The 24034-nt window shown below is 41.9% G+C and overlaps 2 protein-coding genes across 3 annotated transcripts in view; one reads left to right on the plus strand and one right to left on the minus strand.

The window, feature by feature from the left end:
* ZZEF1 (zinc finger ZZ-type and EF-hand domain containing 1) overlaps positions 1-17498 on the minus strand; it is a 60587-nt gene extending 43089 nt beyond the window's left edge. Inside the window, exons 1-12 of one of the 2 annotated variants that reach the window (XM_064523423.1) lie at positions 16887-17498; positions 12879-13023; positions 11618-11812; positions 10480-10651; positions 9628-9827; positions 8377-8587; positions 6261-6377; positions 5116-5294; positions 3977-4075; positions 2850-2941; positions 1636-1784; positions 971-1082 (exon numbers count right to left, since the gene is read on the minus strand). In XM_064523423.1, the coding sequence (XP_064379493.1) occupies positions 971-1082; positions 1636-1784; positions 2850-2941; positions 3977-4075; positions 5116-5294; positions 6261-6377; positions 8377-8587; positions 9628-9827; positions 10480-10651; positions 11618-11812; positions 12879-13023; positions 16887-17240 (2025 nt within the window). In that variant the 5' untranslated portion in view covers positions 17241-17498. The remainder of the gene's footprint in view (positions 1-970; positions 1083-1635; positions 1785-2849; positions 2942-3976; positions 4076-5115; positions 5295-6260; positions 6378-8376; positions 8588-9627; positions 9828-10479; positions 10652-11617; positions 11813-12878; positions 13024-16886) is intronic. The other variant, XM_064523422.1, reaches the window with a different exon arrangement.
* Positions 17472-23854, plus strand: LOC112987309 (neuferricin). The gene is made up of 4 exons (XM_064523425.1): positions 17472-17897; positions 18209-18349; positions 19298-19484; positions 21067-23854. The coding sequence occupies exons 1-4, from the start codon at positions 17654-17656 to the stop codon at positions 21278-21280; spliced, it is 786 nt and encodes a 261-aa protein (XP_064379495.1). The 5' UTR covers positions 17472-17653; the 3' UTR covers positions 21281-23854.
* The last annotated feature ends 180 nt before the right edge of the window (positions 23855-24034 follow it).

Consider the following 24034-nt stretch of genomic DNA (forward strand, 5'->3'; position numbering starts at 1 on the left):
TGACCTCTACATACATCTGCAAAGTTAGTTAATTCATTATCAGTTTCATTCAGTCTGTATGCTCTATTTCTTGTCTCTATAGCTACAGCATTTTTGCAGGTAAAAAAATACCAGCTACATTTAAAAGCAAGCAGAATATCAGCAAAAAATATTTACAAAATACTTCTATGCAATCTGTCCATGGTAAGATACAAAACTTAAAGCTGATGGGAACAGCAAGTTCCACTATCCAAGTGCACTTACTAATTCTGTATGCTCAGAAGTCTAAGGGACTAAGCGTTAATGGACAGCAGAAGAATATCTTAGCAAGTGGTGAAAGTTTTAGAAAAAAATGCCAGTTGATTTATAACTGTGGCGCAACTTCTGATTTCCACAGTACAAAAAAGGTTTGGGAATCTATGCAACGGCTGATTCTAGAAACAAAATAAACGGCGGATATGAAAAACAAAATTCCCTACAAATCAAAATCTACATTCTGTCATTCTTGAAATGGAGAAGTCTGACACTCCTCAGGGAATTCAGTCTAACTCATTGAACTACTGAGTAACTGTTTGTCACTTAAAATAAAAGTTGCAGAATTTGGCCCTAAAAGAGTAAATGCTGTAACAATGCAGCTGTTAATTGTTCTAGATATTAAAATACCCTAACAATCACATCATCCTTTTTAGAAATATTTCTTCACCATAAAACCACTAATGCACACATTAGCACATCATTTTGCATTAATTTTGATCCTGAAGCACTTGTAACTGAAATTAAATATTTGTATACACACAGAAAAAGAATGAAACTCAGAGGATAAAAGTCAAATTATCCTTTTAACTAAGAGTCCATTGAGTTTTACCTCTATCCACAAGAGTTATCCATGCATAAATAAAAATTAGGTTTATTTCAATTGGCATTACAATAAAGCACAGAGATGACCTTTTGCTCATTGTGACGAGGAGAATGAATTCTCCTGGTTTCTTACTTGGGAAACTCTGCATTGTCGCATCTTGACATCGACCTCATCCCATTCTTCTTCCACCTCAAACCAGCCAATAGGATCATCATCTCTCAATTCATCACATGAACAACTGCTTCTGTGTATAGAAGAATTTAACAAAGTTTTAAAAGGAAATGTTTAAAGAAACTGCCAAGCTGCTGTTACGCCACTAAAGTATTTTTAGCATGTTATGGCTGTAAAGGTTAGAGAGATGAAACAGAAACTTTCACATACACAAACTCTTGAATATACAAGCTAAGAGTATTTTTAATTCATTTCATTTATTTTAAGGAAGTCTTTTTTTAGCCATGGACCCTGACCTCCCCTCATTCCCAGAGTAATTTAATAAAGGCTAATTATAAATGGTTACTGCTATCTGTTATCATAGATCTGCACCTGAAGTACAGAGTTTCTTTTGTTATATTCTTTTTTCAACAGGTCTTTAAATTGAGAAGTTGAAAAGAGTAGCTATAGGCTTTTCCCATCACAAACATCAAATTAAGATTCAACAAAGTCAGACAAGTAGCCATTAAATGATGCATTAGTTTTTAAGTCATCTGGAGCAAATCTCAGTAGTTCAAATAGCATTGCAAAAAGGTTTGGCATAACATTTCCTTTCAATGTATTCAGGACAAAAAGTCCACCTATACCTGTTTTTTAAAAATTGCTTCAATTCCTGTAACTTCCATTTATCATAGCTTTCAAATCTTCTGAAATGTTCCTCCGCATGGAATTTTTCCGAAGAGCTATTATAGGCAAAAATCAGCCCACACTGGGCCCCAATGGCACCTCTTCGAACCTAAAAGAGCAAATCCAGAGCAATGTATACAAAAGCTGACAATAAAAGAAGCTGTTGCTTTCACAGAAAAGAGTTACAGAAAGCAATGAAGTACTGAGAAAACTGATCCCTGGAATCACACTATGATTTTTACCTAAAGAAGAAAACCAGAACACAGTTTAGGCAAGTGTTATGAAAGCTTTTGTAACCCACAGAAAAAGGATCACATGTACAGTTAACGTTCACTACAGTTATCACCCTGCTAGTACCCTAACAATAGCTGTAGTTCCACATGCTATTTCTCATTCTAATTTTATATACATACATGCTTTTTTTTAAAAAACAAACAAACAAACAAAAAACAGAATTATGTATCCTGGTGTTACTACTTTGCAATGTTAAAACAGCTTAGTTGTTGACTCTCCAGCTCCAGTTAGGTTTTACTTGCCGGAAGTCCATTCACATTTAATTCTCTTGGACACTGAAATATACATTCACGTTCCAGGAATTAAACTACTGCTCTGTCTTAAATAATGAGTAAGTAAATAAATTCAGCTGCTGATATCTCATTGCAGTTGTCTCCTGACCATGAGAACTGCTCACAAGACCTTGCTTTTAAACAAGATAAAATTGTTCCAGGTGTTCAAATAACACTGATGCATCTGAAAAGAATTAAAAAAACCCCTACATTTAATTTGAACTCTCATGCTGCATCTTGAAACCTACCATTCTGAGAGCTGCAAATTTATTGTAAATATAAGATACTTTTTAGAGAGAAACCACACACCTGGGATTAGAAACCATACACCTAATATTCACTGGCTTGAGTATATTGCAAGATACACACAAAAGCAACATAAAATAAATGGCTCTCTTTCTACTGCATGCTCATGGCACCTTGAAACAATCTCAGATCTCCATTTCATTAAGTTTCCTCTGATTTACACAAAATCACAACCCAAACATAATACTATTTCATCAACAAATTAAAATTTCAATTCATACAAGAGATCTTTTCAATTCAACACTACTGTTGGGGGGGTAAAAAAGCGCCTTCTACTTGAAAAGCATAAGGAAACTACATACCTTTATTCTAATTTGTGTCACCTGAAATGAAGATTCAGTTCCAGTAGAAAGAATGATGCTTGCTCTGGTCTTTCCAGTTTCGGTAAGAAAACCTAAAGAGGCAATGGGAACAGAATGAAATCGGAAGGATTGTTAGTGCAAAAAGCTTGAAAGAATTCTAACATTGTGGGAAGATGGTGGGGATCTAAGTCTAAAACTGTACTAGTGAAATGCCATAGCTGATTTGAAAATGTTTCCAAATAAAAGGGTAAAAGACACATAGAAAGATGGTATCATCCTAGTGTATTCTCCCACAAAGCATACAGACACCTCTCCAGTGTCTCTTTTGGGACTTGAAATCGCTGCAGATATTGCAGAGTGTTTCCCCACTCAAGTTTAGTAATAACTCCCAAATATTATTTTGGCCTGTGGCTCTATCCACGGATAACTCACTCTTCCTCAAACTGTGATCCACATCAGAAGGCAATCCACAAAACAATTAAAGAAAAATGGAAACCATATGCATAAGCAAGCAAGCAAACAGGTAAAATAAGCATTCAGAATGTGCCTAATTTTCTGTCACAATACTTTTCATTTAAAAGTAGTAAGGCACAAAATAGTACACAGGTTTTTCCAGAAAGATTAGGAGGCACTTCAGTTAAAAAGGAGGCTGAGAAACACAAACCATCTTCCTTCAGTTGCATCCAGTGCATATTTTAGAATATATTTTATTAACACAGATAAGCTTTAAAGAATTAATAGTTATATATAGTGACTGAAAAGTTCAGTGATTTCTACCATAGGTCTCCATATTTGGGAAACAAGCTGTGAGTGATTTATGACTTCTCCCCACAAAACGTGCTCTAGCATAATTTTCTTTGTGACAGCTTACTGCTCACATCCACATAGAGGGTTAATAATTCCTCCCCCCAAACCCCAACCTGTTTTTGAAAATGCATCAGCGCTTGAGATTCACCTTGCTGGAAACTAGAATTTACATGCAGTTATATATAAACCTTCCATATTTTAAAACTATCAAGCAGTGCCAAATATATAAACAACTGCACCACAGACCTGTTAACATGGAAAATCCAAACTGCTCCTTTGTGTCTGGTTGAACATTCGAAAATTTAAGTCTTTGCTCTTACCATCCCCTGTCCATGGCTCCACAAGCAGGTTTTCAGGTCCTGATTTATCTTCTTTTCCCTTTACATCGCAAGCTTGCAAGGTTAGTCGCAATGGTTTTCCTAAATAAGCACATCAACGGGTTTGTCAGCTTCATAAAACATGAAACCTGTCTTCCAGTTTTAGGTTCTTCACACAGAAAACAATTGAACCAAAAGAATCACAAAACAATGAGCTTTTTACCATTGTCAGAAAAAAAGGAGGAGGAGCTGGACTGTAAGAGATATGCTAGTCTAACATCATAGCTAAAGTTTTAGATAGGGACAGAAGGACACAAACTAATGACAGCTAATGTTCCTTCAACTACCTGCACACTTTGGAATTCACAGTACATGAAATACCACTCTTGTTGCAAAAAGTAACAGTTACTTGGAGAAAAATGAGCTAATTTCAAAGCTTTTGAAAGGAAATACTAATATTATAATTACAAAGAAATTTAATGTAATATTTGGCACAAGCCAACAAGTCCTGACAAAACATACTACAAGGCAAACAAAGGGAAAAATTCTTCAGCGAGAAAAATGATAATCTCAGGAGCCGACACCCCAGAAAATACAGATTTACGAAACAAGCACAATCAACACTTACAGCAAAATCATACTGCCTTATGCCATAATAAACGACTCTCAACTTATCACGGATTAATTTACAAAAGTGAAAATAAGAGAACTGTACATAGGTGCTAATGACATTGTTTTTACACTTAAAACAACTGCACATGGAAATGTGTGCGAGAGAGATTACTTACTAAAGCTAAACAGGAAGAAAGAAAAGTGTACTGTTGGAAAAAAAATGCAAATGACACCAGATAATTCAATACAATACAAACACTATCACGGTCTTGATTTAAGGGCCACTGTCTACGAAGTTCACGCTTTTTCCCTCAAGATGACACCACCTCGTTTGATTCTTGGATCACAGAAAGCTTATCTACTACCGATTTCTAGGGCAGTTAAGCTTCACAAGGCATATCTTCTTTGTGACAGTCATTAATTATAAGTCTTGTATAATTTTAAACCTCAGCAGAACAAGTAAAACAACTTAGAAAGCTGTATATTGTATTAAGTACACTGAGTAAAGGATCCGACAATTATTCATTTACCATATTTATACAGCAGGTTCTGTCTAACTGTGGCCATAGAGGTGATAAGTGATGAAGCCTTGTATGGAGTGTCCAGATGATCGGTGATCGTACAAAGGGAACTGATCACTTTAGCAACGCTCCCTCTGGCTAAGGCAAAGGCCAAGAGTGTAAGTTCAACATCTGGAGTGGTACAACAACTGGGGAGAAACAAAAAAAAGAAAAGAATAAAAAACAGATATGAAAGAAAATTCAGAAAAGAAACCCAAGTTATAGAAATCAAGTACATTAAGTACAACTTTAATATGTGATACCTCTTTCTCATGCGGTAACCTATCTGGAGAACTCTTTAAGCTACCAAATTATAAAACCTAGTAGCTATGTGGCTTGCTGTGGTTGCTAGAATAAATACTCGATATCTCATTTCAGAGACAATTCTGCAGAGCAATAAAGTGTCCTGTTCCAGGCAGACCCAGTCCCCAGAAGGAAAGCTATGAACTCAGTCTGGCTGTCTGGATGCTCTGCTTTTTCCCAGATGAGATGGGGACCAGTGAGCACAGCCTAAGCTCCCTGCACAGGTGGCGTGTTTTGCAGCAGTCTCTGTGAAAATAAGGTTTCTTCAAACGGCAGTCACAGCTGCAAAACCCACATGCCCCGAAGTACTAGCAGCTAAGCCTGTGTCAGGCTGTGATAGCAGTCACGCTAACTAGACTACTTTTTGACAACAGCTATCCCAACTCAGTTTCCTTTTTTCCTAGTATCAGCAGTCCCAGCTTGGCCTACTGTCTACAGCCTGAAGTGCTCTGTCACAGTATAGCATCATGTAAACAAAACCAGCCTTTGACCTTTGAAATTATCTGTAGTCGAAATTTCTTCTTCTTCACCAAACTTCCCCTGTCCCATTTAAGCCACTGCACAACATCTTAGTGTTAAATTACACTACTACACAGCATTTCAGATCAGAGAGAAGGGGGTAGGCATGTTGCTTTTAAATAAACACAACTAATACTTGAATTAAAAATCTAAGGTGCCAGTGCTCAATGTTTCTGATTTTTTTCCAAGCTGCTAAAAAAGAGCAAGTAAATACAAATAAGGAAAATACTTTTGCCATAAAAATTCTTCTCAATCATTTTCCACTGTGTCAAAATACATCAACACAATCTCACCTTGTTATTCTTATAAGGAAGCTATCTACTTCTTCCAAAACATTTGGAGATAAGAAACTCGAAAAATCTGTAGAGCCTGGCGTTAGGGACAGAGGTGGCATGTGTTGCAGTGCTTTCCTAGTAAAAAAGATGGAGCATAACATCAGAAGGCCAGACAGAATCAAAGAAAAAGTCTTCTAAAATGAACGAGAAGTGTGAATCTTTATGCTTTAATGTTTAGGTGTCTATAGGTTCTTTCTGCATTCAGAAGCTATTTACACAGATAATATTTTCAAAAGGAAGAGACAATATCGCATTCTAGCTGGAGAAAGTTCAACAATTGCTAGGTAACCTTGAATCTCATAATCTCACAATCTCACATTTAATGACACACAAGTAAATCAAGGGGTTTTGAAACAAACCTCCTACAAACAGCATTAGAAATAACTTCTAAATGTGTCTAAATACAACCTTTAAAAGTTGTAGAATTTAGCAAGAGCATCCTTCCTATTAATCCTTCCATTAAAAAAGGAAAGAGTGCCTTTAAATTCTTTCAAAATAATTACAAAAAATAAGAAGCTTATTAGCTGAGATCAGAATTTTTGTTTGATTTCTTAAGGTAATGTAATAACCATTGAAAATACGAATTCTTAAAAAAGATGTGCTGCTACTGTCTCGCTCATAAGCGTTATTCAGTTATTAACAGTACGATCATTTGCCTTTTGGGCAGAATTTTCATCTATATATACAATGCACACTGTTAAATATTTCGATTCTATTCTTCCTCCTTCCACATTCTTTCTTTCTATATTAGCAAATTTTAACTCACTGTGAATTTAGCCAAAACTAATAGATAAAACTATACTGTATGCAAAACAAATAAGCTATCCACAACCTTGAAATACCCAAATATTTAATTTAGTGTTAAAAAATCTTTTAAGTTTCTGTTTCAAAGGATTAACTCATATATAGTAATATTTTAGTAAAAAACAGCAGTTAGGTAAGCAATAAATAGGGGATAAAGAGGAACCAAAGTAGGTACTAAGAAGCACACAAGAAGAAATAAAATAACCTCTAGGCTAAGATTAAAATAACATATCTGGATTATCACTGAAATAATTTGCAACTGTGTAATGCCCAGCTGTCCAATGCAGCTCTTGAGGGTGGGCAGTTACATCAAAGTAATTCTAATTCTGAAGTTTGTTTTTTGGCTTTTTAATTCTGAGCACTGAACTCATAACTCCTGAATGCATGTTTTGAGTCAAGATGTCCTCTTTTAAAAGTTTTTAGACCATATTAGCCCAAGATTCACATTATACTTCTAACAAATACCTAAACTGTAGCATAACGGAAGGCCCTCACCTTTAGCAAAGCTGTGCAACTATGAACCTTCCTATGGCAGACATAAGCACGTATAAAGTTATCTAAACTTTATAGGGGTTTCATAGATGACACAAATTGCAGATAGGCTTAATGGACTTTAGCCTGTGGTACTCATTAACCTAATGACAGTGGTGCTCTTAAGCCTGGTGGCATCATGCTAACCAAGCTCTATAAAAGTTGGCGTGGGTGTGTTGCCATTTCATTAGGATTCCAATCCTTCAAGTCATCGAGCAGAAGGGTTTGGCAGTTGGACAAGGAAATGTTATACAGCAGAGCAGCCGAGCACCACAAGACAAACATCTGCACAGAAATACTGCACATACCCTGCTATATCCCCGTGTAACTTATGGCAAGGCATTACACGAGCAAAAATTGCTGAAAACAAGCTAAACTGAACTCCATTCAAAAGTGGAAGGTGATCAATATTCACAAGCAACAAAGTTTACAACAGAAAATCAGTTAATTTTCGCCTTCTTGAACACATTATGAGACAAAGGATAGCTAAAAAAACCCTCATTTTTCTCAGTGTTCATTCAGTTATGACTGAACTACTACGTTACTCACAAAGGACAGGAGAACCATATTTGCTTTGGTATGTGCAAAAGGATAAAGGAGAAATATCAAAATTTAAACAATCTGGTAGTTAAGATGACGTTTAAACACCTTAATGGAGGGAGTGGAAACCAATTACACGAGGCAGATTAGTTGACAAAGGTTGGAAGTAGTCAAAAAGACAAGGAAGTTTGGTACTTACTGAGTATTTTTTAAGATAGTGTGAACAAATGCTGGATTTGTTTCCATGGAAGCTGTTACCAGAGAGGTCAGCAGAGACCAGTACCAGATAGCCGAAGCATCGCATACTGAGACGCCCACCTTCTTAACTCTTTGATAACCAACTGCCCTGAGTCCATGGATTCTAGTATCACACCCATCACTAAGGCAACGCTTGATATTTATCTGTACATCTGTCAAAAACACAAAATAGATTTTTTTCCATTTCTTCTGTTAGACCAGATGTAGAAGAACCCAAATATTCAAAACAAGAATTACTGCGAAACCTGTTAAACAACTACGCACATGTATTTCTTAAACATGCACCTAATGAGTTGGAAAATTTAGCTTCTGAATGGCCTACTCTGATCCATTACGCTGTAGTATAGCCCTGTACTGCTAGAAACTAGGAAAAAAGGAAGTAAAAGACCCTCAAAATGGACGTCAAATCACTACCAGTACTAATCAAACCTAAAAAGGAAGTGTCCTTGGGAGGGAGGAGGACAGAGGTGGGAAAAAGGGTAAAGCATAAAAACAAATTTTTGTAAGTTACAGAAAAATTCTCACAAACGTTCTTGACCATTCTGCATAGATAACATTCTCTTAGTTATGTATGAAGAACAACATGCCTGCTGCCTGCTTCTGTAGCTGTGAAAGTTTATCTTAGAGGAACACATCAGTCTGAGCTGAAGGGACATTTGTGAAGCTTCTTTGGAAGAAGCAGCTTTGCTGTGATTGATTCCAGTATAGCACCCACAGATCTACCAGGCTTAAAAATAACACTACTTAGAAAACCTTAGCATAAAACCTGCTTCACGGAAGTCATCTGACTGCTCTTCAGAGGTTTTCTACAAAAAAGAAGGTTTCTCAGAAACAGATTTTTTGCTAGATAATAGTATCTAACATATGGTTTCACTCTGCAAGCAAAGATATCTCAACACGGCCCAATACCTTCAAATTGAGAGGCTGAAACTGCATCTTCAATCATTCTAACTACTCTACCCTTAACTTGAGTTACAGAGAGATGCCATGAGAAAGACTCTTCTATGGGCTAATCATTTATGGGCTAATCATTAAACCACAATCAAAATAATTTCTCTGACCCAAAGACTAGGTCAAAAGTTTCTACTTTAATGACTAACACTTTCAACACACCATTCTATGACATACCCAGCCTTTCACCTTCAAAAAAAAGCAACAAAACAATACACCAACAGTATGTTTATTGACTCACACATCTGACTAATGTTAGCGTTTTCCAACAGTGTTACGTAGCCAGTGATATTGCTTGGAATGTGAACATCTCGGACCTCCTGGAGACTGCTGGCATTCCTTCCCACTGCCACCGTAACTTGCTGTGGCATGTAACTCTGGTCATTAGCTGCCACTGCAATGGACAGATGTCTCAAAACAACATCTGGTTTCATCTTTAAACTGCAAAGTAAAGAAGAAAAAATAGTTTTTGCAAAGAGAAGTCAAACGCTACAATTTTAGCTAAGCCTCACCCAGTTTCCACTTTTGCAAGGGTAAATAAATCTGTTGGAAATTATCCAACAATTCCCAGGCTTTACCACTGCTGTCACAGCATATAAGTTAAGAAAACTTGTAGTTATCTTAAAGTCATCTCTGATAGTCAGACTGTAGAATTTTCTATTGTCCAGCTGCATTTCAACTGAGAAGACATTCCTCAGAAATAAAAATGTGTTTAAAAAAAATAAAAAGAAGTATAATCTCAGATTTATTATCAAACAGCCACTAAACATTTTTGTTTAAAGACACAGTGATTTTTCCCAGATTGTGGCAAAGCACTGCCAACACTAATCACTGCATCTATAATACAGGTTGGAAAGCTGAGCTACAAAACAAGGATATGTGTCAACATGGAAGAGGCATTTATCTTACAGTTGAATACTTTTCTTGGTGGTTAGGCTTTTAAACTTTATGCAAAGATTGGCATGACTTACGTTTTCAAATCAATTAATCTGTCACTCAGTAATTCACAGTTTTTTTCAGCTACACCCCAGTGGCTGCAAGACCTAAGGACTAACAATCCTGAAACGCAGCTGTCTATTACAGAGTCGCTCACCGTATCCAGTGTGAGCGAGCACTCCCATCTGACTGCCAAAAGGATGTTGTTTCTCCATTTGTCATCTTGTCGATATCAGCAGAGTTGGATGAGGTTTCTATGTGAGTATAGCACTTCGTGACAGATTTCAGTTTGTCTGACTCTTGATTACCATTCAAGTCACTAGGGTATTCTGTAGAGGTAAAGAAAAGAAATCCCTCATAATGTTCTTTTTCATTCGCTTGTTTTTAAGAATTGCTATACCTTACTAATAATTAAGTATCTCACAGAAATGAGCTTGTTGCCATAGAACACAACTACTGTAAAATTTCTTGAAGCATTTCCTATATAAAATAGAAGACAGCAAAGTTTCATTTTAGACGAACTCACAGTACTCTTAATCTACCACCTGCAGTATGAAAACATCTATTTCGCCTGGAGCTCAATAGCCTTTTCCTACTGGCCTCAACAAGGCTTTACTAGCATTATGCCGATATACGAACGGATGAGAGGAAAAATTAAAGATGAGAAAACCTCACTCTTAGCTACTCTAGGGAAGGGAAAAGCAGACTGTTTCCCCAAATAACTTGATCACTTTCTATGTGGAGAAGAGAATAAAAGTGCAGGGATCTGAAAATATCATAAAGTCAAGCTGTGAACTCAAGCAGCACTCCCTTAAGGATGTCAAGAGCAATTACCACCAGGACAGTCCCAACTGAAATATAATAAAAGATTCACTACGTCCTCCACAAAAATAAAATATAAAATAATTTATTTTTTCTACTGAAAAAGTCAACTTCAGGAAATGGTCACCTTCACACGGGAGGTGTGTTTCTAGTAACTGGTAAAAATATTTGACTGAACAGAGAATATCACAAGTTAGTAATCGTCATTCTAAAATAGGTCCAGAGAAAGCAATAAACATCCAAGAGTGCTACTCAGAATGCTAGACAGTGAGGAAACGAGTTTATTTGACTCCAAAAAAAAAAGTCAGAAGCACACAGATCAACGTCATAAAAAGTCAAGTCTGTTAAAGATACAACAGTAAAAAAAACCCTTTTTATTTTATCTGTAATGTCTTCTTCAAGCTATGGTTACACTATCCATCCTGCAAAACAAACAAGCAAACAAAACCCCAAACCACAACAATTTCACCTACCTCTCTCTTTTAGGAGAAGTCGATCTAAAGAATCCTTCAATACAGAAGACCGCATAGTACAGATATTGTTGAAGTACTCCAGCACTGGGTAAGGGATAGCAGTACTAGAAATGCGATTCCGGTGCAAGAATCTCAGTATCATTGAAGCATGAAGACCAAGACGCTCTTTTGATTCGGAAAATATGTCAATAAAACCTAGAAACACACATTATTTCTATCTTTGTTGCAACATCAGACAGAACTTTGAGCAACCAAGCCATCATTTTTCCTCTCTACATCTTATTAGTAGGCACATTCGAATTAAGTATGGGAGCCAATATTGGAACTACATTCCAGAGGAAGTAGCTCAAGTTTACAACATTTAGAGCAGGATCATGAAAGGTGCAAGAAAACGAATATGTTACCAGTCACTTGAAATGTCTGAAAGGGTTCAAAACAATCACCAGAAATCTTAGTTCTTATGCTTATTTTGCTGTCTCAAAAGCACCAAACTCTTATCTGTTATATTTTCATATCTAGATGAAATAGATGCTGCTTGGTTGAAGAGCTGAGGTACCCACATCATTCACCTTGGGCTATGCTGGCATCACACTTTGGCATTCTAGATTATTTCTGAAGAGGTGCCTAATGCTTTCCACTGACTAGGTAAAAAAATCTAAGCTCTGAATCACAGTGAAATTAGATGTGCAGAGTACCCTGTGAGTTCTCCCCTCACTTTTCTATTAGCCAATTCTAAATTGACTAATTCTAATTAGACTTTTCTATTAGCCAATTCTAAAACTTCTTGTCCAGTCCTCCCAGGCAAATCCGCCTTAGCTACTTATCGTTAAACGCTTAGAAGGAACACCAGCAACAGATACTTAACCCAGGACTGAAATTCTGGAAACTGACAGTGTAGAAGTTATATGCTATAAACTGTGAAATATGTTTTAGCAGGATTCAAAAAGCTAAGCAACAATATAACATTAAGTACACAACTCACCACCCGAAACAGACTCACTGGAGGATTCTTCCAGTTACCACATATAAAACTGCTACTGTATTAGTTAAGACACTCACCAAAATTTTGCAAGTAGCTCCCCATTCACAAAGAGAAGAAAACACTGGTTATTTCTGAAAGCAAGCCAGCTGGCTTGTAATTATGGGAAATCTTTAACTTGCAACAACTTCACTTGTTTGACACTAGGGAAGTGACAATGACTTGGACTAGAGCCGTGAGAAGATAAGGGAAAACAAAAGTTTTGTCACTCTGTTCTCATACCTGGAACTAGTGAACAAGCCTGCAGTTGCCTGATGACATGACTAAGCTCCCCTTGAAGATTAGCTCCACTAGAATTCTTGAGAGCCTCCAGCATATTCTCCACATCTACAGTGCCATCTCCTTCAGCATCAAACTGTGCAAAAGCCTAAAGAGGAATAAAAAAGGGAAAAATTATTTCAAGATATTTACTTTAAACAGTAATTCAAGTTACTTTATATAAAACTTGAACAGTAAGCATTGCAAGATTATTAAACAAAATCAAAAGAATCGATTTCTTGCAGTATTGAATTCATGGCAACAGGAAGCATATCCTGGTTGAAAATCTGCAGTTCTTAGCAAGTTTTATGGCACTTGCACTGCCTTGCTATAAAAGTCAACCGTAGTTATGCTTAGGTGGAGACAGTACATCATCTATACCAGTGAATCAGCAGTATCCACCCAACATCTGTGACTAAGAAAAAAGTGCTCACAAAAGAACATTAAAAATCGATTCCATTAAAGGGGAGTTAGTTCTAAAAGACATTTAATCCGTCACTCATTATTGCTACAGCCACCTCATGCTGCGTGCATTCAAATTCTTTGAGATTTTAAATATTTTCTTTATTTAAGAAAGAAAGTGCCATTAGAACCAGTTTTTTAAAAAATATATATTGCCTTCCATACACTGTCTTCCTAAAACAAACAGAAGTTTAAAATAGTTTGACAAAGTATTTGTGAAAACTGTGTAATGAGTTAGGCGTCTATAGGACTTCATTTCTTATTGAAGAAAACCACTACCAGAATATTGACCTTAATATAAATAGTTATAAAAAGTTGTGTTAAACATGTATAAAGAGTAATTTACGCAACTACCCCTTCCACATCTTTGTAGTGCAAACAAAACTTCTTTAAAACAAAAGAATGAGATATTTTTATTCAGCTAAGCTTATAAAACAGAATCAAGCTCATAAATGTAAAATTTTTAAACCAGCCATTTCAGAGAACTCATGAGCCAGGAGCACACTATTAAAAGCCACTAGTTATAGTTTCACTAACTCCCAACTCTGAACTTGGAATTTCAAGTTCAAGTACATAACCAAGCAAATTTGGCTTCGGAGAACAGATCATCTCCTAAGTGTCTGAGAGCCAAGAAACTACAGCTATTCAGAAGGGAGCTTCTGTTTGAATCTCTTATTTTGCTACCTGAATATCAAACCTCAGGTACCATTAAAAGCACTATCCTAGAGAGAAATAAGCTGAAATGATTAGATCAAAATAACCTGCCAATTAACCCTGACATAATTACACTACCTAAATGACAGCAAAGTCCTCAGAAGATAAGAGAGTTTAAACACTGTATTTTACAGCTTACTAAAGCTCCAAAGGCAATTCTGAAAAAGAGAGCTGAATTTCAGCTTGGCAGTTTCATAAACTCTTGTTAAACATATGGCTGAGCCTATGCTAAAAATGATTACCTTTAAAAAAAAAAAGAGTATTATTTATAGGTATGACTCGTGCTGGGCATCAAATAGAAACCAAAGCAAAAACTAAGCTTTGTTTGAGTACAACAATATAAAGGGAATTAATTTTAACAAAGATAGCTCAGGCTGCCGAAAAAGTTCAAAGTACAGTTTAGTATCAACCCACTGTTGCTGTTACAGGACTTCTCCTCATCCTTGAAGTCAAACTGAATACTTAGTAAAACAAGGAGTGAACAAGTGAGCAAGTTTTGTGATTTTAGTACCGAAAACAAACTACGCACAAAAACACAAGAAAAGGTTGGAACTGCTGATAGCTATTCTAAGTTAATTTCTTAAACTTTTTTGTAAGAAGAGATTACCAGACATATATACTTTTTTGCATCTTAATGCAGTATTTTGTTATTTTTTTAAGAAACTTTTCCTATGATCTCAGTACTAGGTTGACTTTCACCTGCCCTAGAACTCTAATAAGGTTTTTCATGGTTTAGTATAATTTAAACTCTATATTCATTTGACACAGAAGTTGCACAACGTCCACTGCTTAGATAAGCTCCCCTGTGCAACGGTGGTACAAACAAACGAAAACACTTCAATAAGCAAACCAGTACTGAGCCGTGCTCATGTTTGGGACACGGTGCAAATGCAATGACAGCTTTATACGATCCAGCTGCATTCTGCTCCTTAATAAAGCATTAAGTCCAGACACTTCCTACCAAGCTCAACACTGAACACGAAGAAACATTAGAGAAACATCTTTCCTGGGAAATGATGGCTAAGTTTATCTATCCAGGAAATATGGCAAATGGAAAAATCACCACCTCATCTCGCAGGCAGCTCAGGAACTGGACGGCGTGAGAATATATTTAAAAGTTGTATATTCCACCCTTTGCTCTTAGTAGAGCTGAAGTGTTCACGTTTAAAGCGAAAGCTGAATACATCACCGGATAGCTGCTGAAGTGCTAACGGATAAAAAAGGATTCAGAGTTTATCTAGCGAAGAGATATATTCTTTAAAACAGAGGTTCGTTTACACATAAAGCATTCAGTGTACTCGCCCACAGCCCCACACTGGGAGTAGAAAAGCTTAACAGGCAGAGCAAATCTGAATCTAGTCTATGCCAGGCAGGATTCTGTAAACATCAAGAAGTGAAACCTACTGACCTGTCATCAACAAATTGACTCCTCATCAGCGTAAAATACATCCTGGAAATCTAAACTACTACATCTCACGGGCTACTGCCAGTTATAGAAACAATGACATCAAGGTTTTCCACACAACTCCAACATCTCAACTTTGCAGGAAAGATGAGATGTGACCGTCTACCCATGCCACTACAAATCCCTTGACAAGTCTTTGAAAGAGCAGGAAAAAACTACATTCTTCATCTTTTTTGCATGAATAACTGCAAGAACCTTTCCTCTAACAGAGAAGGATCTGCAAAACAGACAGTCCTCAAAATATTCCCATAGCTGGCAAAGCTCAGTTGTTTGCATTAACAGAAAGAACGCCAACGTACTAATTTCACACTTTTACTTCCACGACAAATGAGAAAGTGCTCTTCATTGGTTCTTGTAAAGGAACTGGAAATTCAGAGACAACATTTCAGTGAACTACGTGATAGAGAGTGGTATAAATGTTCCTATTTTTACAGCAAAATTAATCTCTTTCCATTTTCCAGTACTCGCATTACTATGTCATTACTCATTTCAAGCAGAGTATACGTGATTTAATAGTCAGTTTATAAAGTTATTCTACTGTTCCGGAGCAGTACGACAACAGAAGGAAGTCACCGGTGAGGCTCAAGGACTGAACGCAGTAAGAAATTCAGAGAGAATCACTGTCCTAGCTGAGCGTGAAATTCCCAACAGGGTATTCTAGCTATATTTTAAAGACTAGCTAGAGATTAAATGTTCTAGATATTAAGTTCCCTCTATCCTTTTCGGGAGCCGAAGGGAAACTGCACTCTCTTCCATGCTCAAAACCTTACCGTGAGACCTTGTGTCTGCCGAGGGGAGCTCTGCTGGGCCACTTGCCTCCAATCTCCCAAACCTCCTACTTTACAGTAAGCAATGCGACAGCAATGGCATAGCGGGCAATCTCACGGCCGCCTTTGGAAAGCGACCGTACAATTAAGTCTGGTAAGCTTAGATCTGCCCATACTACTAAGGAGCACCGCAGAGAAACGATTTGTAGAGAATTTCCTACCTCTGCTACCACGAGCTGCATTAGGGGCAGCAGTAACGTTACGGCAACTGCTGTTTTACTCAAAAGCAGCTGCCGAGCATTATCGCTGGAAACAGCTATAAATAAAAGAGGTGTCTGCGATCTGACAGCCCGCGACCCTCACGGCACCGCAGGCGGCAGCCGCGCTTTTTGGGCCGTGCCCTCGCCCCGGCCTCGTCCCGGCTGCCGGGGGCCCGGCCGGCGCCGCCCCCCCCCGAGCGCCCCGCTGCCGGCGGCGCTTCTCCGGCCGCCCCCGGGCCGCCGCCTCCGCCCGGCGCGGAAGCGGCCGCTCGCCCGGCCGCCGCGGGCCGCGGGGCCGCCTCACCTCCTCGCTCTCGCCGCGAGAGGCGGCCGCCAGGCGGGAGACGCTCTCCAGCACCTCGCAGAACTGCTCCAGGCTGACGGCCTCGTCGCCGCGGCTGAGGCGCTCCTCCAGCCAGCGCACCAGCGTGCTGTGGTGCCGCGACACCAGCGACTCGGGCAGCGCCGCCTCCCGCAGCCGCGCCGTGGCCTCCCGCAGCCGGGCCTGGTCCAGCAGCACCTCGGCCGGCGGCAGCGGCGGCGCCGCGCTGGCGGCGGCGCCGGGCGGGTAGGGAGCGCCGGGCTGCGCCGCCGCCTCCATGCCCTCCTCGGCTCCCTCCTCCTCCTCCTCGCTGCTGTGGCTCGCCGCCGTCCCCATGGGCCCCCCGCAGCACCGGTGCCGCGGCCCGACGCTTCGCGTAGCCGCTTCTGCTTCCTCCTGCCGCCGCCGCCGCCCGCGGCTCCGCCCGGCCCGGCCCGGCTTAGTCAGCAACTTCCCGGCCCCGCGGCACCTGTCAAGTCCGGCGGCGGCGGGCGGCGGGCGCGCCACACTGCCGCCAAGCGAGAGCCGGCGCCGCAAAGACCCGCCCCCGCCCCGGAAAGGCGCGATGTGGCCGGGTCCCGCTCCGCACGACACTTGCCGTAAAGCGGCAAGGCGGCGCTCTGGAAAGCTGTCGTGGCTGAGCCACACTGCCGTCAGCCGTCGCGCGGTCGTAAGCGCCTTGCCGCGCTGGCCGCACTGCTGCGCGGCGAGGAAAGTGTCGCGAGGGGTCGGGTGGCGCGCGCGGCCCCATGTGGCGGGGGGCGGCAGCGGCGGCGGCGCTGTGCCTGGGCGTCGCCTGCCTGCTGGGCCGCGGGTTCGATCCCCGCGCCTGGCTGCCGGGCGGCGGCCGCCTGCTGCGCGCCGCCGAGCTGGCGCGGTACCGGGGGGCGGAGGGCGAGCCGGGGCTCTACCTCGCCCTGCTGGGGCGGGTGTTCGACGTGCAGCGCGGCCGCAGGCACTACGGCCCCGGCGGGGCCTACAGCGGCCTCTCAGGTACCGCGGCGCCGCGGGGTACTGGGGCCGGACAGGGCCCTGACTGGGGAGGGGCTCACTGGGGGCGGACAGGGCCCTGACTGGGGGGGGGGGGGGTCACTGGGGGCGGACAGGGCCCTGACTGGGGGGGGGGCTCACTGGGGGCGGACAGGGCCCTGACTGGGGGGGGGGGGGGGTCACTGGGGGCGGACAGGGCCCTGACTGGGGAGGGGCTCACTGAGGGCGGACAGGGCCCTGACTGGGGGGGGGGGGGGGGGTTACTGGGGGCGGACAGGGCCCGGCTGGGGGCTCAGCGGGTGCCCGCCGTGCAGGGAAGGACGCCACCAGAGCGTTTGTGACCGGGGACTTCTCGGCGACGGGCCTGGTGGACGACGTCTCGGAGCTGTCGCCGCTGGAGATGCTCGCCGTCCAGAGCTGGCTCTCCTTCTACAGCAGCAACTACGTTTTCGTGGGTGAGCGCATGCCGGGGCTGCTCACGGGCCCGGGGCCGCCTGCCTCGGGGTGTCCCCTGCCGTGCTGTTAGCGCTGCTGGGAGCGGCGGTCCTGCGGTGGGATCAGTCTTCCTTCTGCCACGTCGAGGAAGGGTTTTAAGAGCGTGGCTGTCTTAACTGGGCGGGCACAGGCAATGGGAACCCGTGAGCGGAGAGGGGGGGTGCTGGGTGGGAGAGGGTGCCTGCAGCACGCCGTTGAAAGGCTGGGGGAACACCGTGCCACCGGATTTCCCCTGGGCCACGTCCGCCTTGGTGAGGGTTCTTCACATGCGCTGCAATGGTCCAGGTGACCTTTGGAGACCAGCCTGCTTCTTAAACGCGTGAGTGATTTACCTGAAGATGCTGGCTCTGCTGATGGCAAATGGCTTTTAAATTAGACCTGTGGGTGTAGTTTGAGCTCTGCTTTCCTCTAAGTCAAAGCCTGCTTAGCAGTTTCCCTGCCCTGAGCTGTCAGCTGCAGCTCACTGCCCTGCTTTTATTTGTCTCTGCTAAGGAAAAGCCATGGAGCCAGTGTTGCAAGTATTGAATTAGCAGAACTCAAAGGATTGTGTAGGAGCAGCAGTGCAGGGAGAATATTTTTGGCAGTGAGGTGCATGCGTTGGAAAGACTTCTGGGTTCTGCAGCTGAAAGTGCCATTGACTTTGTGATCTTTATTGAGTCATTAGCACGTGCTTGTGCCTGAGCTTGTCCTGCGTGGTTTTACTGAAAGGGGTCAGTGACTGTGTGATCCAAGAGTGGAAGGGACCTAAGCTCAGTTCTGTTTTCAAACTGGGGCACAGCAAAGGTTCTCTGGAAGACTTCTGCTTCTTTGCCTTTAAATAACAAATTAAAAAAAAAAAAGAAAAACAGAACTAGTCATTTTCCTTGCCTGGAAATGCTGCAGTCTTAATTGATCTTCTTCTCTCCAAGGAAAGCTGGTGGGCAGATTCTATGATGAAAATGGAGCACCGACAGAAGCCTTAAGGCAGGCTGAGGCTGCTATTGGGGAAGGCCTGAAGTTCAAGGCAGAAAGCGACCAGTGGAAGCAGCAGTTTCCACCCTGTAACTCCGAATGGAGCTCTGCCGGGGGCAGCCGATTCTGGTGCTCCAAACAGAGGTAAGCTCTGCCTTCCTGCTGCTATACTCGGACTCTTTGGAGTAGAGCAGTTCTGCCTTTTGAATTTGATTGCGCTGAGCTTTGTTGTTGCCTCTTCTCCTAGCAGGAGTGGCATAGGAAGGGGTCCGGGCTCCTCAGCCACTGTACGTCATTGTCCGTAACTGAGATCTGTTTACTTCTCCGCAGAAGGGCGTAGGTTGGTGCTGAGGGCTGGCATGGCTGAAATATGGCAGGCACATTCCCTTCTCCTGTCTGTGATCTTGAGGCTGTGCTTTCAGACAGAGGCAGAAACAAACTGCGAGGAGCAATGGTCATGTTTTCTGCTGTGGCAGGTCAGCTGCTGCTGCTGTGTGAATCAGTGCCTGGATTTCCTCTGCCGGTTCAGCTACTGCTGACAGCCTCATCCCAGGCCCCAGGCTGGAGTTGCAGAAAGGTGTAGGCAGGGCTAATAAACGCAGTCTCCAGTGTGAGACAGCAAAGGGGAGCTCTGCTCAGTGACCTGACAAGGGAGTGAAAGGGAGATAAAGTTTCATCATGATCAGTGAAACTTTTAGGAATGGTATTTCTGAGGCAACAACTCTTCTGTCACACTGGAGTTGAAATCAGGGTTCAGAAGTTGCTGCAGATGCATGTGATCCTCCTGTCCTCAAGAGAACAGGATAGAAACCCCACTAGGACTGTCTGCTGCATCTGAGCAGGGTTTCTCACCTACCCTGAATCCAAGGATCAGCTGGTCTTCTTTCAGGAGACTTCACAGCCCGTGTCACAGTCTATTTCTGTAACCACTTTCATTTAAAACCACATAAAAATGAGGTTAAGCTTTGAATAGTCATTTTCTGCTTGGTCTGTTTAGTTGTGTGCATCTCTTGGTTTAGGGACTATTTTGTTTTAAACTGAAATCATTTTGTGGACTGTGTTGCCAGATGCTTGGGCTTCATTTGAGTATATCACTAGCACCATGGACCTCAGGGGATCTGCTTCTGTGCTTGAGTGATCTACGGTGCAGTCTTGGGACTGGGTGTTGTGTGGAAGCCTCTTGTGTAAAAGGTTACAGGCTTAAGAAAAGATGCAATAATTACGGGAACAGATGGGATTTGCCCCCTTAAGAGACATTATGAAATAGCTGCAGAAGTAATTGAGACTTTTCTTTTCTTTTGCCCCAGTTCTCAAAATCACTGCATTGGGTTATGGCACATACGGCGGCATGCATTATCTATCAGCAATCAGCTACCTAGAAACAGGCATCTTGCCATTAGGCAAGCTGTGTTCTGTAGGGCTATGATTCTTCTTCCAGCAATAGAAACAGTGGATACGGAAGTTAGTTGCTCCCAGAAGGGCGAGAGCACGTAGCAGTACTGATGAGACCGGGTCCAGGCCACGGGTTGCTGAAGCACAGCCAACAAAAGGGCATCAGAAAGCTGTGGGATGTTGGCTGTTAGGAGTGAAATCTACCTCAGTATGCACGTTAGCTCTGACTCTCTGAGACTGTTTTGCTTTGTAGCTACATGAGTCTGTATTCACTGGAAGGATTTCCCCAGTTTTGAATCAGCCATCTGAATTGTGTTTATTTTTTCATCCTTAGTGGAGGCATAAACAGAGACTGGATTGGAGTCCCCCGGAAACTGTACGTACCTGGTTCGAGGGGGAGCCACTGCGTGTGTGTGAGAGCTACTGGTCCCCCATCTGGACAGCTGGACTCACCCGAGCACCGCGACAGAGGTGATCTGGATAACCCTCGCTTGGAGGAGTACGAAGGCTGCCATCCACTGGCCGAATGGTGCGTCCTGAAAGCGTGACTCCAAGCGCTGGATGTGTGCGCCTAGTCCTACGGCAAACTGTTGCACTTTGGGTGGGCAATTGCAGCTCCAGCTGCATTCCCTTCCATCTGTCAGTGCAAAGGGAGAGAGAGCAATTTCAAGTTCTTTGTAACTGTATTTAATACGTGACAATGGAGCTAAGAGAAAGAGGGAACATTTTTAGCCAAGTGAAGCAGTTAGTGGCTGAAAATCAGCAATAGGAAACTTGCTTTCTTAGTGCTTTATCCCTATGGTATTTTTACATCTGGCAACAAATTGTAGTACATGTAGCCTGGACTAGATTTAAAAGACATGTCTCATGCAGTCAGGAAATAGATGCCTGTGTGCATAGTGGTGGGTATAATATGTTGTATTTTAAGGAAGTGAGTTGGTGAGCACAAGAACTACTGCAGCAGCATTGACTTCAGCTTATGTACAGTCCTCCACTGTCACTCAGGCTCTGCTTACTACACTGTAGTGCTAACGCTCCTTCCTACTCACCTGCTTTGCTCCAAAGAGTTTAAAGGTAGCAGGGGAGAAGCCTGAATTTCTCCTGCAATGAAGGTTCAGAGTATCTAGGATCTCGTGTAGTCTAGTTATACAAAAGCTCTGCTTATCAAGGTCTCGGAGTGCAGAAGGCAAAGGTCATAGCTGCATTTCCTCATTTGGTATTTGTATTAGATGTTGAGCAAAGATAACGGAAGGTACCCATGCAGATTGTTGTTTTAAACTAACCTCACCTTCCTGGTCCTCTGATTTACTACTTTCAAATGAATCAGAGGTCAGAAATTGATAGTTTTAATTAGACTGTAATGAAAGCTATATAACAACGTGACCATCCTGCTGTAATCTCCCTCTTTTTCCTATTTCCATTCTGGTTTGTGACACCTCTGCCCTGCCCCTGATCCGATACACGTCTATCAGACTACAACCTGAGGTTGATATCCTCACTACCCAAGGCCCAGCTCACTTGAGGGATTTTGCCAGCTGTGATAAAATACAACCTTTAACTTCACTGACTCCCAGAAGAGCAGGGCAAGTTACTACCATTTCTGTGCAGGACTAAGAAGGAGAAGGGAAAACCAGAGTAGGGCCCAGGTACTATAAACCCAGGCTGCAACAGGGCTTTTATTGTTTTCCTAGAGTCTGCTGCTAAAATAGATTACATGTAGTCCAGCAGTGGCACACTTCTGTGCTGAGCTGTGTTCAGTTCCTCTTGTTAAAGCAACAACCACCTATTTAGAAACAACTGGGAGGTGTTTATAAAGCCATTACATGTTTTGAGCTATTTCTACCTCTCATCCCCCCAAAAAACACCCACAAATCTAAGCAATTAGTTAATAAGCTAGTGAGACTACGAAAGGCCTGGCAGCATCCCTTCCGAGGGAGAAAATCACTGTTGCGGTGACAGGAGGTATATACCACAGCACTTTACCCCTGTGGGGTTTAGAAAAATGAGGCTACAGGGCCTTGGCCCAGGGCCACACAGCAGCTTAAGCATGTGTATGTGCTTATTAGAATAAATGGTCAGGGTTTTTTAAACCTGGTTTTGCTGCTTATTTTCTGTCATCATCTCAAAGTTGTCCTACAGAGGAAAAGTCCTCCAAGGCACTTACAGACCAATGCACTGGGTCTTGCCTGCCACGACTGCAAGTTGTACAAGTAGATGGGTGGCAGCATAGAGCCATCACACAGTGCTCGAGTCCTCAGTCATGCTTCTAGAACTAAACTGAGCCTCAGGCTTGTGCCATCCTTGGAGATACTAAGTTTTTAGCTTAGAAGATATTAGACTTTTTAAAAAACTGCAGTAGGGTAGGAACTGCAAAGCAGTGCTTCCATGTCTTGGCTCCTTAGTGGGCATTGTAAAGGTCCTCTGCTTTTGGGCACACATGCCATCTTAGCAAAAAAATTGCCTGTTTAGGGGTCAGCAGCACAACTGACCTCAAATTGTTGCTACTAATTCAGTAAGATTATCACAGGGAGCAGTCCCAGCAGCAAATGTTTTAGCTAACTGACTGAAATGATTGGCAAGTTCAGCATTTTTAAAAATAACTCAAAAGTTATAGCATATTCCAGGTTATTGAATACAAAGATTAATCTGTAACTGCAAAGCACTTGGATTTCTAGTGAAGGGTGGCATCAGCCACAGAGCTTCTAAGTTTAAGCAAGTTTCATCTTGCTGTATGCTTAAGACTGCTCTTCCCAATGCAAGTAGTGTTGAAATGCTAATGGGATGGTTTTGACATCTTAAGAGCCACATGAAACCAAGTATGGGGCTATAGAAAGGTAAGACTGATTTTGGAGAGTCACTTGTTGCTTTGAGTTAAAAAATAAAAAATTTGTAACTTATTCCTCAGTTTAGCATCTAGGGAAAAAAATACTTTCATTCTAACACCAGGAAGAAAATCATCTATTAAAATAAGGAGACTCCCTTACTCTGTTCCAAAAGGATTGTCTTAGTTTTTTACTACCCTAATTAAAAAACTAAGTTAAGTTCTCTCCAGGGTGGGGAAGGAGGGGAAGAAAAATTATTTTTACAAGGGTCAATAAAAAAGTACTCCAGTGGTATTCACAGTTCAGTCTCTATTAGCTGTACTTTATTTTATTAATCCCATCAAAATACTTTTGCCTGGTTTTGCCATTATACAGAAGCTTCCCTTTCTTTGAAGTAAAGCTGCAGTAATTATATACTCTGCCTGAGGGTAGATTACCTGCTAGTATGTGACAGTGCAAGACTTATTTTAAGTGAACTTA

This window comes from Dromaius novaehollandiae, chromosome 19 (assembly GCF_036370855.1).
Source record: "Dromaius novaehollandiae isolate bDroNov1 chromosome 19, bDroNov1.hap1, whole genome shotgun sequence".
NCBI lineage: Eukaryota > Metazoa > Chordata > Aves > Casuariiformes > Dromaiidae > Dromaius > Dromaius novaehollandiae.

Excerpts from the sequence above, each read along its gene's own strand:
- LOC112987309 (XM_064523425.1), top strand. The coding sequence starts at position 17,654 with ATGTGGCGGGGGGCGGCAGCGGCGGCGGCGCTGTGCCTGGGCGTCGCC. Across the intron at positions 18,350-19,297 it reads CAGCAACTACGTTTTCGTGG|GAAAGCTGGTGGGCAGATTC; the intron begins GTGAGCGCATGC and ends CTTCTCTCCAAG. Across the intron at positions 19,485-21,066 it reads TTCTGGTGCTCCAAACAGAG|TGGAGGCATAAACAGAGACT; the intron begins GTAAGCTCTGCC and ends TTTCATCCTTAG.